The 12,556-nt window shown below is 43.9% G+C and overlaps 1 protein-coding gene across 1 annotated transcript; it reads left to right on the top strand.

The window, feature by feature from the left end:
- Positions 1-475: 475 nt before the first annotated feature.
- LOC121444967 (sorting nexin-12) lies at positions 476-11,548 on the top strand. Its single transcript, XM_041646934.1, has 4 exons — positions 476-753; positions 7,802-7,897; positions 9,087-9,211; positions 9,722-11,548. Exons 1-4 carry the CDS (start codon positions 589-591, stop codon positions 9,822-9,824), a joined length of 489 nt encoding a protein of 162 aa, XP_041502868.1. The 5' UTR covers positions 476-588; the 3' UTR covers positions 9,825-11,548.
- The last annotated feature ends 1,008 nt before the right edge of the window (positions 11,549-12,556 follow it).

Genomic DNA, 12,556 nt, shown 5'->3' with positions numbered 1-12,556 from the left:
TTCCCTGGCACCATAATGTACTGCTTGCCGAATGCTCAACTGTGTGTAGCTTGAACTGAAACTTATCAGTGGCACAAGCAGTGGGGCTGCATTCTACGTTTTTGGTACTGTTGTTGGAACCCCACCTTCTATTTTCATGGAAAATCCGTACTTATTCAGGACCTGGGGTTTCAGCCTATCACTTTAGGATAACAGCTTGTGGGGCAGTGCCCACTGCTGATTGATGCACGGGATGAGACAGTTTCTGGGATTGAGGAACACAGATTGGCGGAGTCTGCGTGTGGTGCTTCTCCAAGTATTGGAGAGGGAGTATTAGAGATGCAGGTTCCGGGGCAGCTGCCAGTCCCGCCCGGAAGTCTGAATGACGCTTTCACCATAAAGTACAAGCCCTAGTCAGCATGGCGGCCACTCAGGGCGACGGGCCCGAGAGTCGGGCGGTGTGTGCGTGCGCGCATGCGTGCGCGCGTGCGCGTCGCCGCAGTCTGTGGGTTGGCTGATTATTTTGCAAGCGGGAGGGGCCGTGCGCGCTCTTGCCTCAGGCCTGTGTCCCCCACCCCCTTCGCCGGTACCGGTCTCTTCTTTGGAAAGATGTCGGACACGGCCGTGGCTGACACTCGGCGCCTTAACTCGAAGCCGCAGGACCTGACCGATGCTTACGGGCCGCCAAGTAACTTCCTGGAGATAGACATCTTTAATCCACAGACAGTGGGCGTGGGCCGCGCGCGCTTCACCACCTATGAGGTTCGCATGCGGGTGAGTCACGGGGTGAGGGAGACAGCTGAGGGAGGACGACGCGGCAGGGGAGGGGGTATGGGGGACGACTAACGGCGGGCAAGCTTGGAGGGGGTCATGTGAGGGTTAGGGCATGAAAGGTTTAGAGAGAGGGCTGCAGACTCAGTTGTGGCCTGGGGGTACACAAAACTCCGGAGGGGACTTCGGGCGGGGGCGGGGGTGGTGGTGAAGGAAAACAAGTACTCACGAGGCAGAAGTGGAGCACGGCTGGACAGGGTGTGGAGGATGGACAAAGATTAGTGAGGAATTCAAGTAGATTGGAATCATGATTGACAGAAGGACGAAAGGGGAGGGTGGAAGAAGGCGGCGAGGGGGGGGGGGATGGAAAGCCAAGGCGATGTGTCGCTGGGTCCCATAACTAAACTAGGTTATGGAAGTCATTCTGAAGGGGGGGCGGGAAGGCTGGGCTTCTTCCTAATGAGATCTCTCTGGGATGGAGTTAAGCAAACCTTTTAGTTCGAGGAAACACACCAGAAAGGGAGGCAGTGGGCTTGTGAGAGAGAGCAGAAGTAGAAAGGAACCCCGAGGAGACCGAACGCTTTGTTGACTTTTCTAAGAATTACATCTGAAAGAGAGAAATGTTTTATGTTTGAGTTTCTTAGGTACCACAATGCTGTGTCTTACGTGAAGCCCGGCCCTGCACTGGGATTGGTGGATTGTCAGTTGCTGCTCCCATCTTCTGCTGATCCTTTAGATTTGAAGTATCCAGAATGTTTACTTCAGTTTTTATTGGCTCTCACTTGAGATTTTTTTTTTTTTTTTTTTTTTTTTTTTTTTTTTTTTTTGTAAAAGGCTATTTGCCTTTTCTGTCCCTGGTCTGTATTTACTTTAATACATGGTATTTCAGAATGGCTCTAGGAATGGCTTCTTCCATTTTGCACCCTAGGGGACTTTATTCTCTTAGTCCACAGTGCTTAGTCCATAGTGCAAGGATGGAATGTGCAGATAAAGTACATGGTTCATAAGTATTTTTTTCCCCAGTTGAAGTGGAACAGGCTACAGAAATTGAGAGCCGTTTTTTTTTTTTTTTAGTTTTCTTTGTGTTTTCTTCTCTGTTTAGAGAGCCAGGATAGTCTTTGTGAAGAGCATCCCTCTTGAATACCATTGAAGATCCAAGAGGCATATGGTGCTCTCATTTTTTAGAAGAATTGAACGAGAATGTTCTGCCTGTGCTTGACATTCTTAGGAAGAAGCGGTTCTCTCCAAACCCAGGGCCAGTGAAAACTGCATGAGAGCCCTTGTCTTCCGGAGACGAGACTATTTGAAATGATCGCTTTGGAGAAGCGTGGGATTTATGTTCTTTAAACTACGCTAAAAGAGGAGTGTTAATGGAGGAAGGCTTAATTACTCAGGGAACTTAAGTTTAACTTGCTCAGGCAGTGTAAAGACTACTTTTAGGGTTTTGGAGACTTTGTTTAAATGCATGAGAGCCTTAAGGAATAGTGAGGAAATCGTTCTCTATTCTGATAACAATAGAGACCATCCATCTAGTCCCTACAATGGGTCAGGCACAAGCTAGGCTTTAGTTTCCTTTTTTTCTGTTTTTTCGAGACAGGGTTTCTTTGTGGCTTTGGAGCCTGTCCTGGAACTAGCTCTTACAGACCAGGCTGGTCTCGAACTCACAGAGATCTGCCTGCCTCTGCCTCCCGAGTGCTGGGATTAAAGGCGTGCGCCACCACCGCCTGGCTTTTTTTCTTTTTTAAGTTTTTTTTTTTTTTTTTTTTTTTTTTTTATTCTGAAACAGGGTTTCTCTGTGTAACAGCCCTAGCTGTCCTGGAACTCATTCTGTAGACCAGACTGGCCTCCAACTCAGAGATCTGCCTGCCTCTACCTCCCGAGTGCTGTAATTAAAGTTGTCTGTTGCGACACCTAGATAGTTTTTTGTTTGTTTGTTTTTCAACACAGGGTTTCTCTGTGTAGCTTTGGAGCCTGTTCTGGCACTCGCTCTGTAGACCAGGCTGGCCTCAAACTCACAGAGATCTACCTGCCTCTATTTCCCAAGTGCTGGGATTAAAGGTGTGCGCCACCACTACCTGGCTATACCTGGGTAGGCTTTAGTTTCTGTATACATTTTGAAAAGTAGAAATTAGGAAACATGTAGTTTTAGTAATTTTCCCAAGTGTATATAAAAGTGTCAGATAGGGGCTGGGATTTGAAACTAAGTCTCTAACTCCAAAGTCCATGTTCTTTGCACTACTTTGTTAAGGCTTAGTTGCAAAACTTAGTATGCAAAGTGTACCTAGAACTTTTTCACCAGTCCCTTCCACAATTCTAGTTGTATAATGTGGTGGTTCTTCATTCTGTGAGTTCCAGTTGATTTGAGGCTTCCACTCTTGTAATGAACTCTGATTTTTGGAAAAATCTATAAAACGATTTGTATTTATTTTTCTGGTGCCAGGGATTTAATTCAGGCCTCATGCATGCCGAGGACACACTCTTCCATTGATCTACACCTTTAGCTCTGTATAATAAATATTGATGAAGCTATTCTCTTTAATTTTATTCAGGAATGGATCCTGCTTGCCTGAGGAGTCTGGAGAGGTGCTATGGTGGTCCTCACATCCTTATACATATTCATATGGATGTTTCTTTTTTTCCCCTGAGACAGGGTTTCTCTGTGTTGCCCTGACTGTCCTGGAATGCACTTTGTAGACCAGGCTGGCCTCAAACTCAAGAGATTTGCCTGCCTTTTCCTCCCAAGTGCTGGGGTTAAAGGCATGCGCCACTGCACCTGGTTCATATGGATGTGTCATTGTGGGCTTGATTTTTGTGTTTTTTTCTTCTCCTTTCACTGTATTTTGTGTTGAACAGAACCCCCAAACCCTCAATATCCTGTATTATACAATTCCTGCTTCCTCATATGATTCGTAGTTTGCAGACCAGACACTAAACTATGTAGAAGCTGTTTTCTTAGAAGGCTAGGTGCTGAGATGGAAGGACAGTATTTTCATCATCCTTTGGGGGTAAGGAAAGAATAGGGTTTTTTGTTTTTAGTTAAACAAAGCCCATAAAATGACAGTTTTAAAAATTAAAAACTTTAAAAAATTATTTATTTTATGTGTATGAGTGTTTTACTTAAACATCTATCTATGCATCACGTGCATCCTGGAACTGGAGTTACAGACAGCTGTGAGCCACCACATGGTGCTGGACTTGAACCCGCATCCTCTGGAAGAACAAGTGATCTTAAACACCGAACCATCTTTCCAGCCCCTTAAGTTTTTTGAATTTCTGAGACAGGATTTCTCTGTGTAGCTTTGGAGTCTGTCCTGAAACTCTGTAGACCAGGCTGGCCTTGAACTCACAGAGATCTGCCTGCCTGTACCTCCTGAGTGCTAGGATTAAAGGTGCGCCTCACCACTGCCTGGCCCCTTTAAATTTTTCAAATTACATCTCTATGTATTTATTTTGTGTTCAGAGGAAGGGTTGCAGCACATGTCAGAGGACAACTTGCAGGACTTGGTTCTCTCCTACCATATAGGTCCTAGAGCTGGAACTTGGGGTGTCAGATTCTGATGCAAGCACCTTTACTTGCCCAGTTATCTCATCAGCCTCCAGTTTTGTATTTATTCTTTTGTTTTGTTTTTCTTTTCTGAGTTTCATGTAGTCTAGGCTGGCCTAAAACTCAATGTGTAGCTGAGGATGACTTTGAACTACTGACCCTCCTATTTCCACTTAGCCATCCTGTTAGGTTACTTGTTTCTTCCTTTTTTTAAAAAAAATATTTAAATAAAAACATTTTTGATTTTTTTTATTAAGAATTTTTTTTTAGTACAATCTTTTCTCATTTTACATAGCTTTCCCCATTCCCACTCCCTCCCCTCCTCCTGCCCCACCCTTTCCCTTGTTTCTTCCTTTTTTTTTTTTTTTTTTTGGTTTTTCTAGTCAGGGTTTCTCTGTGGTTTTGGAGCCTGTCCTGGAACTAGCTCTTGTGGACCAGGCTGGTCTTGAACTCACAGAGATCCGCCTGCCTCTGCCTCCCGAGTGCTGGGATTAAAGGCGTGTGCCACCACCGCCCGGCTGTTTCTTCCTTTTTAAAAATAGTTTGGTTCTTTGAGAATTTCATCCAATACATTTTGACATTGTTCACTCCTACTCTCCTCCTAATTCCTTCCTGATCTATCTTTACCTCCCTCTCTCTCCAACTTTGTGTTGCCTTTAAAAACCAAACCAAACCATTGTGTTGACCATATACTTCTGGGTACAGGGCCATCCACTGGAGGGAGCATTGTGGACATACCTGGGGACCGCACTCTAAAGAAAGCTGACTCTCTCTCATTTTGTTTACTCTTTTAAAGAATTGTTTAGATGACAAAATGTTATATATAGCAGACTCCATGTAAACCTATTGATATTTCTTGAACCTTGAAGATTTTGGGTAGAGTTGGAGCTAATGTCAGCTGGCCAGTTATTGCCTGGGGAGGTGACTTCAGGATTTGTGGACTGTAAAAATAATGTAGTAAGGACCATCTGAAGCTCTACCAGATGCTCCTTTTTTTTTTCCTTTTTTGGTTTTTCGAGACAGGGTTTCTTTGTAGGTTTGGAGCCTGTCCTGGAACTAGCTCTTGTAGACCAGGCTGGCCTCGAACTCACAGAGATCGGCCTGCTTTTGCATCCTGAGTGCTGCGATTAAAGGCATGCTTCACCACCACCTGGCTCAGATGCTCCTTTCTTATCAAGAAGCGGTTGTGTTGAGAAAAAAGAGATGGTTCCACCCATTGCTCTGAATTGCCTGGCAAGAAATATGGTCTAGATTAATATATGTATTTGACCATTTTCATTTAGAACTTATAGACAGGAGTGAAGAGTTGGTCTTTTTATGTGTTATAAGTTCCTCACCACTAGAGCCTGAGGGGTCTTCTCAGTGACTAAAATGTAGGAATGAGGAAGCTACAGAAAGCTAACTTATATGGAGGCTGTTCATTCTGTATTTTTTAGGTAAAAGGGGTAACTTTCTAGTTAAGTTTCTAGTTTCTATTGAGTATTGCTAACTTACATTTTGGGAGAAGCAAAAGTCATGTGCTGATTTTTTTTTTTGAGACAGTGTCTCACTGTGTCATACTGGCAAGTCTAGAACTCTCTGTAGTGGCTTGTTCTCAAACTCACAGAGATCTGCCTGCCTCTGCCTCCTGAGTGCTGGGATTAAAGGGATACACCACCGTGCACAGTCATGTGGTTGATCTCTTCTTTTTTGCTTTTTGTTTTGTTTTTCTTGTTTTTTGAGATAGGATTTCTCTGTAGCTTTGGAGCCTGTCCTGTAATTTGCTCTGTAGACCAGGCTGGCCTCTAAGGCAGAGTTCCACCTGTCTCTACCTCTGGAGTGCTGGGATTAAAGGCATGTACCACCACCTCCCGGTTCATGTGGTTGATCTTGAGATCATCACTTAGTCATGTAGACAACATACAGGATGCATAAAACAATGTGAAGAAAACCTAGTAATGCGACATTTTATAAACTGGAGATGGAAGGATCAGAAGTTCAAGGTCACCTGCATAACAAAACCCTTAGAAATGGGGATGTGGGTGTGTTTCAGCTGGTATGTATTTGCCTAGCATGTATATAGATAGCCCTGGGTTTGATGCCCAGCACTGCATGAACTGTGTATGGTAGTACACACCTGTAATTTCATGAGGAGGCAGGAAGACAAAAGTTCAAGGTTATCCTTGGAGGTGTAGGAAGTTTGAAGTCAGCCTATGCTATAGACAGGGTCTCAAGTAAAGTGTAACAGGGAGGAGGTAGACCACAATATACCCAGCTGGTATTATCAGGAAAATTTTTCTGAATGAAGTGAGAATTGAGGTAGGACTTATAGGAACGATTGGGATAAGAAGGCAGAGGGAAGCATGCCTTGGAAGTCTAGAGAATGATCTGAAATAGCCGTACTTTTGATTTTGAATGAGTGAGTTTAATTGTGTGACAAGTCAGAGTAAAAGAATAAATAGCAAGAGATAGACAGATAGCAAAACATTATCAAGTCAGGTACTCAACCAGCAGAAATTGACTGGGGAAGCACCTTTAAGGAAGCCAGCTGGAGTTCCTCAAACAGTCCCAGACAGTAAGAGTGTCACCTCAGGTGAGGTTTCCAGGTAGAAGGACAAATAGCAACAAAAACCAACAAATAGCATCGTCAAGTCAGGCACCTTTAAGGTCCAGCAGAAACTATCCGGGGAAGTTAGGCAGTCAGCTGGAGTTCCTGATTGAGCTTTTTCTTCATGGCTGAGCTTCCACTTCTCATTCCCACTGCAGGTATTTTTATATCACAGGATAGTAAACATCTGTTGGAAATGCTTTACCTTCTAGTTGTTCCCAAAGACTTCCCTCCATATCACAGAGATAGAAAGGGAAGCACATCTCCAGACAGGGGAGCCTTAGAGGACACTCTAAGACAACACATGATTTACTGATGTAATGTACATTCGAACATGACTGTAAGTCTTCTCTGTAAGACAAATTTAAGTAGCAAAGAATTTTATCTGTGTGTTTATGGGGTGGAACCAAGAGCCTTGGGCATGCTAGTCAAGTGCTCTTACCACTGAGCTATATATACTCTTCAGCCCCAGCAAGGGACTTCTGATCCCCAACTATGGTAAGATTGGTTATGGTAAGGGTTAATATATACCTCGTGGTGCTTTGGAAAAATTTCAGGTATATGGTCCATAGGATCAATTTTTCTTTTTTGTGATGCTGAGAGTCAAACCCTGGTGCTCATATGGATTAGGTAAGTGACCTACCACTGAGAAACAGAGGAACTGTTTCTTCATTGAGACTTCCAGTGGTTCTGACAGGTGGGCCCCACAGGTTGGTTGAATAGAACTTATTGCCCATTTTCAGTTTGGTTGGTTTGTATTTTTGCAATAGTGTCTCACCATGTTGCCTAGGCTGATCTGGCATTCCCTATGTGGCCTAGGTTGACATCAAACTGCTGATCCTCCTGCCTCAGCCTCTTGAGTGTTAAAAGTGCATGCCACAACACCTAGCTTCTCTTCACTCGTTCTTTCTTCCCTGTAGACAAACCTACCCATCTTCAAGCTGAAAGAATCATGTGTACGGCGACGCTACAGTGACTTTGAGTGGCTGAAAAATGAACTGGAGCGAGATAGTAAGGTATAGCTCATCCCCTAATTAGAACCATTGGAGTAGGCAATCTGTATAGGCTTGGAGGGTATAAGGTCACAGCTCATAAAGTCTTGAAGTAGGTAGGAAGGGTGAACACATTCTTATAGACGCAATCCCAATATATTGGTTCCTTTGAAACTTAGAGGTTTAGGGCAGAGTTTTGTTATTGTTGTTTTTTTCTTGTTGTTTTCAGTATTGTTCCTTTTTGTCGCCCTGGCTGTCCTGGATCTAGCTCTGTAAACCCGGTTAGCCTTGAACTCAGAGATCCATCATCTCCCAAATGCTGGGATTAAAGGCCTGCACCATCACTGCTTGGATGACTGTATTATTTTTAAATGTGTGTGTGTTGTATATGGTGTAAGGGCACACACAGTACATACAGGCTAGAGGACTAAATTGTGTGTCCTGCTTCACACATTTTAGACAGCATTTCTCACTGAATTTGGAACTAGGCCGGCAATCTCCAGTGATCCTTCTGTCTCTACCGTCCCCCCACAAATGGACTTTTTGGTTTGGGTCCTGGAGTCTATATTCATGTCCTCATGCTTGTGTAGCCAGTGTTCTTACCCGATGAGCCATCTCTTCAGCCCCATAAACAATAGTTTTTATTGTTTTGTTTTGTAGTTTGTAAAGTTAATAAACTTCTATAAGTGTAAAAACATGTCAAGAAAAGCTTAGCTAAATGCTTGGATGGTGCTGGATTGTTGAGGAAAGTGAAGAGTGCTTGGAGTTTCCTTTCTTTTGAGATGGTAAATCTGTCTTACAGAAATCAAGTTGATCCACATGAGCTAGCCTTACTGTTCTAAGGCCTTAGCTGGACCTAGGCATGGTGGATCCCAGGCCAAAAAGAATTGAGATACACAGTTTCCCTGGCAGGCAAAGCCAGGAGGATCAGAAGTTCAAGGTCATCCTTGGCTACGCAGACAGTTTGAGATGTGGGTCTCGGGAAAGGGAGAGAGAAGGAGGAAGGGAGGGAAGAAGGGAGAGAGGGAGAGAGAGAGAGAGAGAGAGAGAGAGAGAGAGAGAGAGAGAGAGAGAGAGAGAGAGAGAGAGAGAGAGAGAGGAGAGAGAGAGAAAGAAAGCGCGCACAAGAGAGAGCACAAGAGAGCACAAGTGAGCCCTTTACCATCTTATTTGCTTTCTTGCCCTCTTCAACTGGGCTGCTATTTGACTGCAGATTGTAGTACCACCACTGCCTGGGAAAGCCTTGAAGCGGCAGCTCCCTTTCCGAGGAGATGAAGGGATCTTTGAGGAATCTTTCATTGAAGAAAGGAGGCAGGGCCTCGAACAGTTTATTAACAAGTAAGTCAATTTCCTAGCTGCTCTGTTTACTGTGTCATCATGAAATCTCTCTCCCCTATCTCCCCTGCCCACTTTTCTCCCCTCCCTCTTCTTCTTTGTTCCATACTGTCCTCTTTCCCTTTTTGCTGGGGATTGATTCCAGAGCCTTGTGTATGCTAGGCAAGCACCTCTAAGCTATTATACTCCCAGCCCATCATGATCTTTCTACATTTTTTTCTTTGTCTTTTTGTAATAGGTAATATGATGTAGCGAGCAAACTGGATAGTAAAACTCTGATCCAAGGCCTGAGAGTGTAATGCATGTTAACCCTTATAACTAGAATTTCCCTACACTGTCCTTCTGTTCCATTTCCCTTCTACAATATTAAGGTTTATGTCATACTTCACTGCTTTCCTCTAGAGTCTCAAACCTAAGGGCTGACCATGCCCTTTGTCCTCTCTTCACATTCCTATTCCTGCCAATTCTTTCTGATCCCAGAAACTACTGATAACCTTTTTGGTCTCTTTATAGAATTGCTGGGCACCCACTGGCTCAGAATGAACGCTGTCTACACATGTTCCTGCAGGAGGAGGCAATTGATAGGAACTACGTCCCTGGGAAGGTGCGCCAGTAGGAGTCCCTCTCACCACTTGCCCTAAACTTTACCTGCTGAAATGACATTGGTTTTTACACTAAGCCTCTCTCTCTTTTTGATCTGAAGTTGGCTGCCCATCCCCTGGCCTGATAGACTGTCTTGCATTGTGTCCCTTGGTACCAGACTAAACCATGTGGGCACTGTGCTAGTATCTCTTCTCTGAAGAGAGGTGGGAAACCACAGGCAGATGCTCTTTGCTTGGGGTTGGGGTGGGGGAGGGATTGGAGTGGAAGGCAATTTTTGGGCATTTTACCCATGTCAGAAGGCTAACCTTGGAGGGTGGGGGGTTTGTGCTGGTGAGGCACTGGGATATATTACTGATGCTGCAAGTCTAGGGGCTTTTTCTTATTCTTAGGTTTCACAAGGAACACTGAACAGGGAGAACCTCTGCTTTTCCTACCTGCATGACAATTTTCCTTTGGGCGGGGGAAGGTAGTAGAGACCCAAAACTTCTTGTTTTTCTAGGCCTGTTCCCAGTTTTCTCAGCAATTTTTTTGTTTGTTTTTTCTCCCTTGTTGTTTTTCCTGGCAGTAATCCTCCTAGAGTTTAACCAGTCTGATATGTGGAGCAGGGTGTATGGGTATTATGGGCCCATCATCATGGTTACTGCAAAGTCAAGAAAGCCATAGGGTAGTAGGCTGCTCCTATTGCCTAGCCCCTAGCCCTTTATGGCTCCCTACTCTGACTGTCTATATTTTGCTCACTAGCTAATGAGTCAGTATGGGCCAGCAGTTCTCCCTCCTCAACCCTTGTGAATTTATGGGTTAGTTTTGTGGGTTTGGAGGAATAAGAGCAACTTACCACTGCCAGGTGACTTCCTGAATGGTGGAGGGGGTCATGTTCTAGGTTTCTCTATGTAGTAAGGAAGAGCAACATCACTTTCCTCCTTCCATTCCTCCATTTCCCATGTCATTTAGTGCTGTTCCAAGGGCAGAAGCACACATACCACAGCTTCTGGTTTCTCCTAAGCACTTTGAGCTATCAAATGGGGCTCAGAGGCAAGAGTTGTCTGCTGCCTTCCCCGGCTTGGTCACAGGGTTATTGAACTGCCTGCACTTGTTTCCCATGGAACTCCAGTGTTGTTCCCAGAAATGGAAATAGAGCTAGCAGCTAGATAGAGAGTTCCCCAATCTTAGAGGCTAAAGCAGCTTCTTGAGGCTGGCAGCTCTACTAGTCTATTGTTTGGAAGGTGATGGTTTGTTTACTGGGACCTGCTGTCTGTCCAAATGGTGGGATGAGAGCAAGTTAACTCTGGTACTAGGTGAAAGTGGGGCCTCGGGTTAGACTCCTTATTGTGGGAGGATTTGTGTTTTCTATGTAAGTCCTTGGGGGGAAAGGATTGCTGATTCTGATGTGATCCTGGTCCGAGAGATGAGGATTAGATTTTGACATGGTCTTGGAGCCCATCTCATTGTTGAAGATCTTTGAGATAGCTCTCTAGCTGCTGTGCCCATGCTGGGGGCTGAGCAGCCCCTTTCCCACCTCACCAGTGTCCGTGTCCTTGCTGCCTTTTGATTTGTATCCTCTGTTACAGATATTTTTTTAAACATTTCTTCTTTCATTGTGCACAAGTGCTGAGACTCTGAGGCCCCATTTCTGCTGTGTATATATCCTGACTCGGGGCTTTTATTCAGCAAGCTGTTCATTCTTCTGTCAGACAATGTCATATTCAACTCTGTTCATATTAAACCACTGTGAAGCAAGCCTCCGTTTTCCTCCTTAAGTTGTAAATTTACTGTTTCCTAGTGTTGAGCGCGTGCTGGGTATTGTGTAGAAGTCATGCAACATGGCCATTGTCCTGAGGTGATGAGTAAACTTTGCATTTATATTACATTACAGAAAAGTAGACTCTGCTTGTAGTAGCCTATGGTTTCTTGTTACTTACAACTGTCTTTGTTACATAGATAATATATCTCCTTCCAGGAAGTAGCCATATAATACCTGTGGTTTAGGTCAGATTGAGCATATTTGATTTTTACATTTGTGGAGTTTTGCTAATTTGAGTTGAATGTATTTACATTACATGTGTTTATATATGCACAGTAATGTGTTATAACATAAACATACATATAGACCCATCCTCTGGTGCACCCACACATCACCAACAAACAACGTCTTTCATTGTCTTTTTACCTCATTTAATGTTGCTTCTTTGTGTTGTTTTTCAAACAGATTTGATGCAGACAGGAAGGTGGGTGAAATCCTGAGAACTTCTGATGGGTCTATGTTTTCATCTGACTAATATGGTCTGTTCAGAATGGGTTCCAGGAAGGTTGGAATGAGGGAGGTAGGAATCTTGGCATTTGGTAAAGATAGTTTTAGAGCTGGATATGCTAGTACATGTTTGTAATCCCAGCATGTGAGAGGTGGAGGCAGGAGGATCAGTTCACAGTCAGCCTTCATTACACGGTCAATTTGAGACCAACCTGGTCGATATGGGACCTAGTCCTCCTAGAAAAGCTACTTTTAATTTACTTGAAAATGAAACAATGGTATAGAAAATGATGTGTTCAAAAGATGAGGACATCACAGAGACACAAGAGTGATAATTTGGTTTTAAATAGAAGAGCCAGCTGAATTAAAGAAGTTAAGAAAATTTTGATCATTAGAGAATAAGCTGACTAAAATATATCTGAGGGAATAGGAAGAATAGGTATTTCTGTGAGATAAAGGAAAGGGGTGATCAAGCCATACAACCTTCATAGGCAGCA

The sequence above is a fragment of the Microtus oregoni genome, unplaced genomic scaffold (assembly GCF_018167655.1).
Source record: "Microtus oregoni isolate MIOR12 unplaced genomic scaffold, Mior012 000150F_ref0000365, whole genome shotgun sequence".
NCBI lineage: Eukaryota > Metazoa > Chordata > Mammalia > Rodentia > Cricetidae > Microtus > Microtus oregoni.
This window is presented reverse-complemented; position numbering and strand designations above follow the sequence as displayed.

What these genes read in the sequence shown, in the direction of transcription:
- LOC121444967 (XM_041646934.1), top strand. Translation starts at nt 589, where the DNA reads ATGTCGGACACGGCCGTGGCTGACACTCGGCGCCTTAACTCGAAGCCG. An exon ending in AACTGGAGCGAGATAGTAAG is followed by an intron (nt 7,898 to 9,086) that starts GTATAGCTCATC and finishes ATTTGACTGCAG; the next exon opens with ATTGTAGTACCACCACTGCC. An exon ending in CTCGAACAGTTTATTAACAA is followed by an intron (nt 9,212 to 9,721) that starts GTAAGTCAATTT and finishes GTCTCTTTATAG; the next exon opens with AATTGCTGGGCACCCACTGG.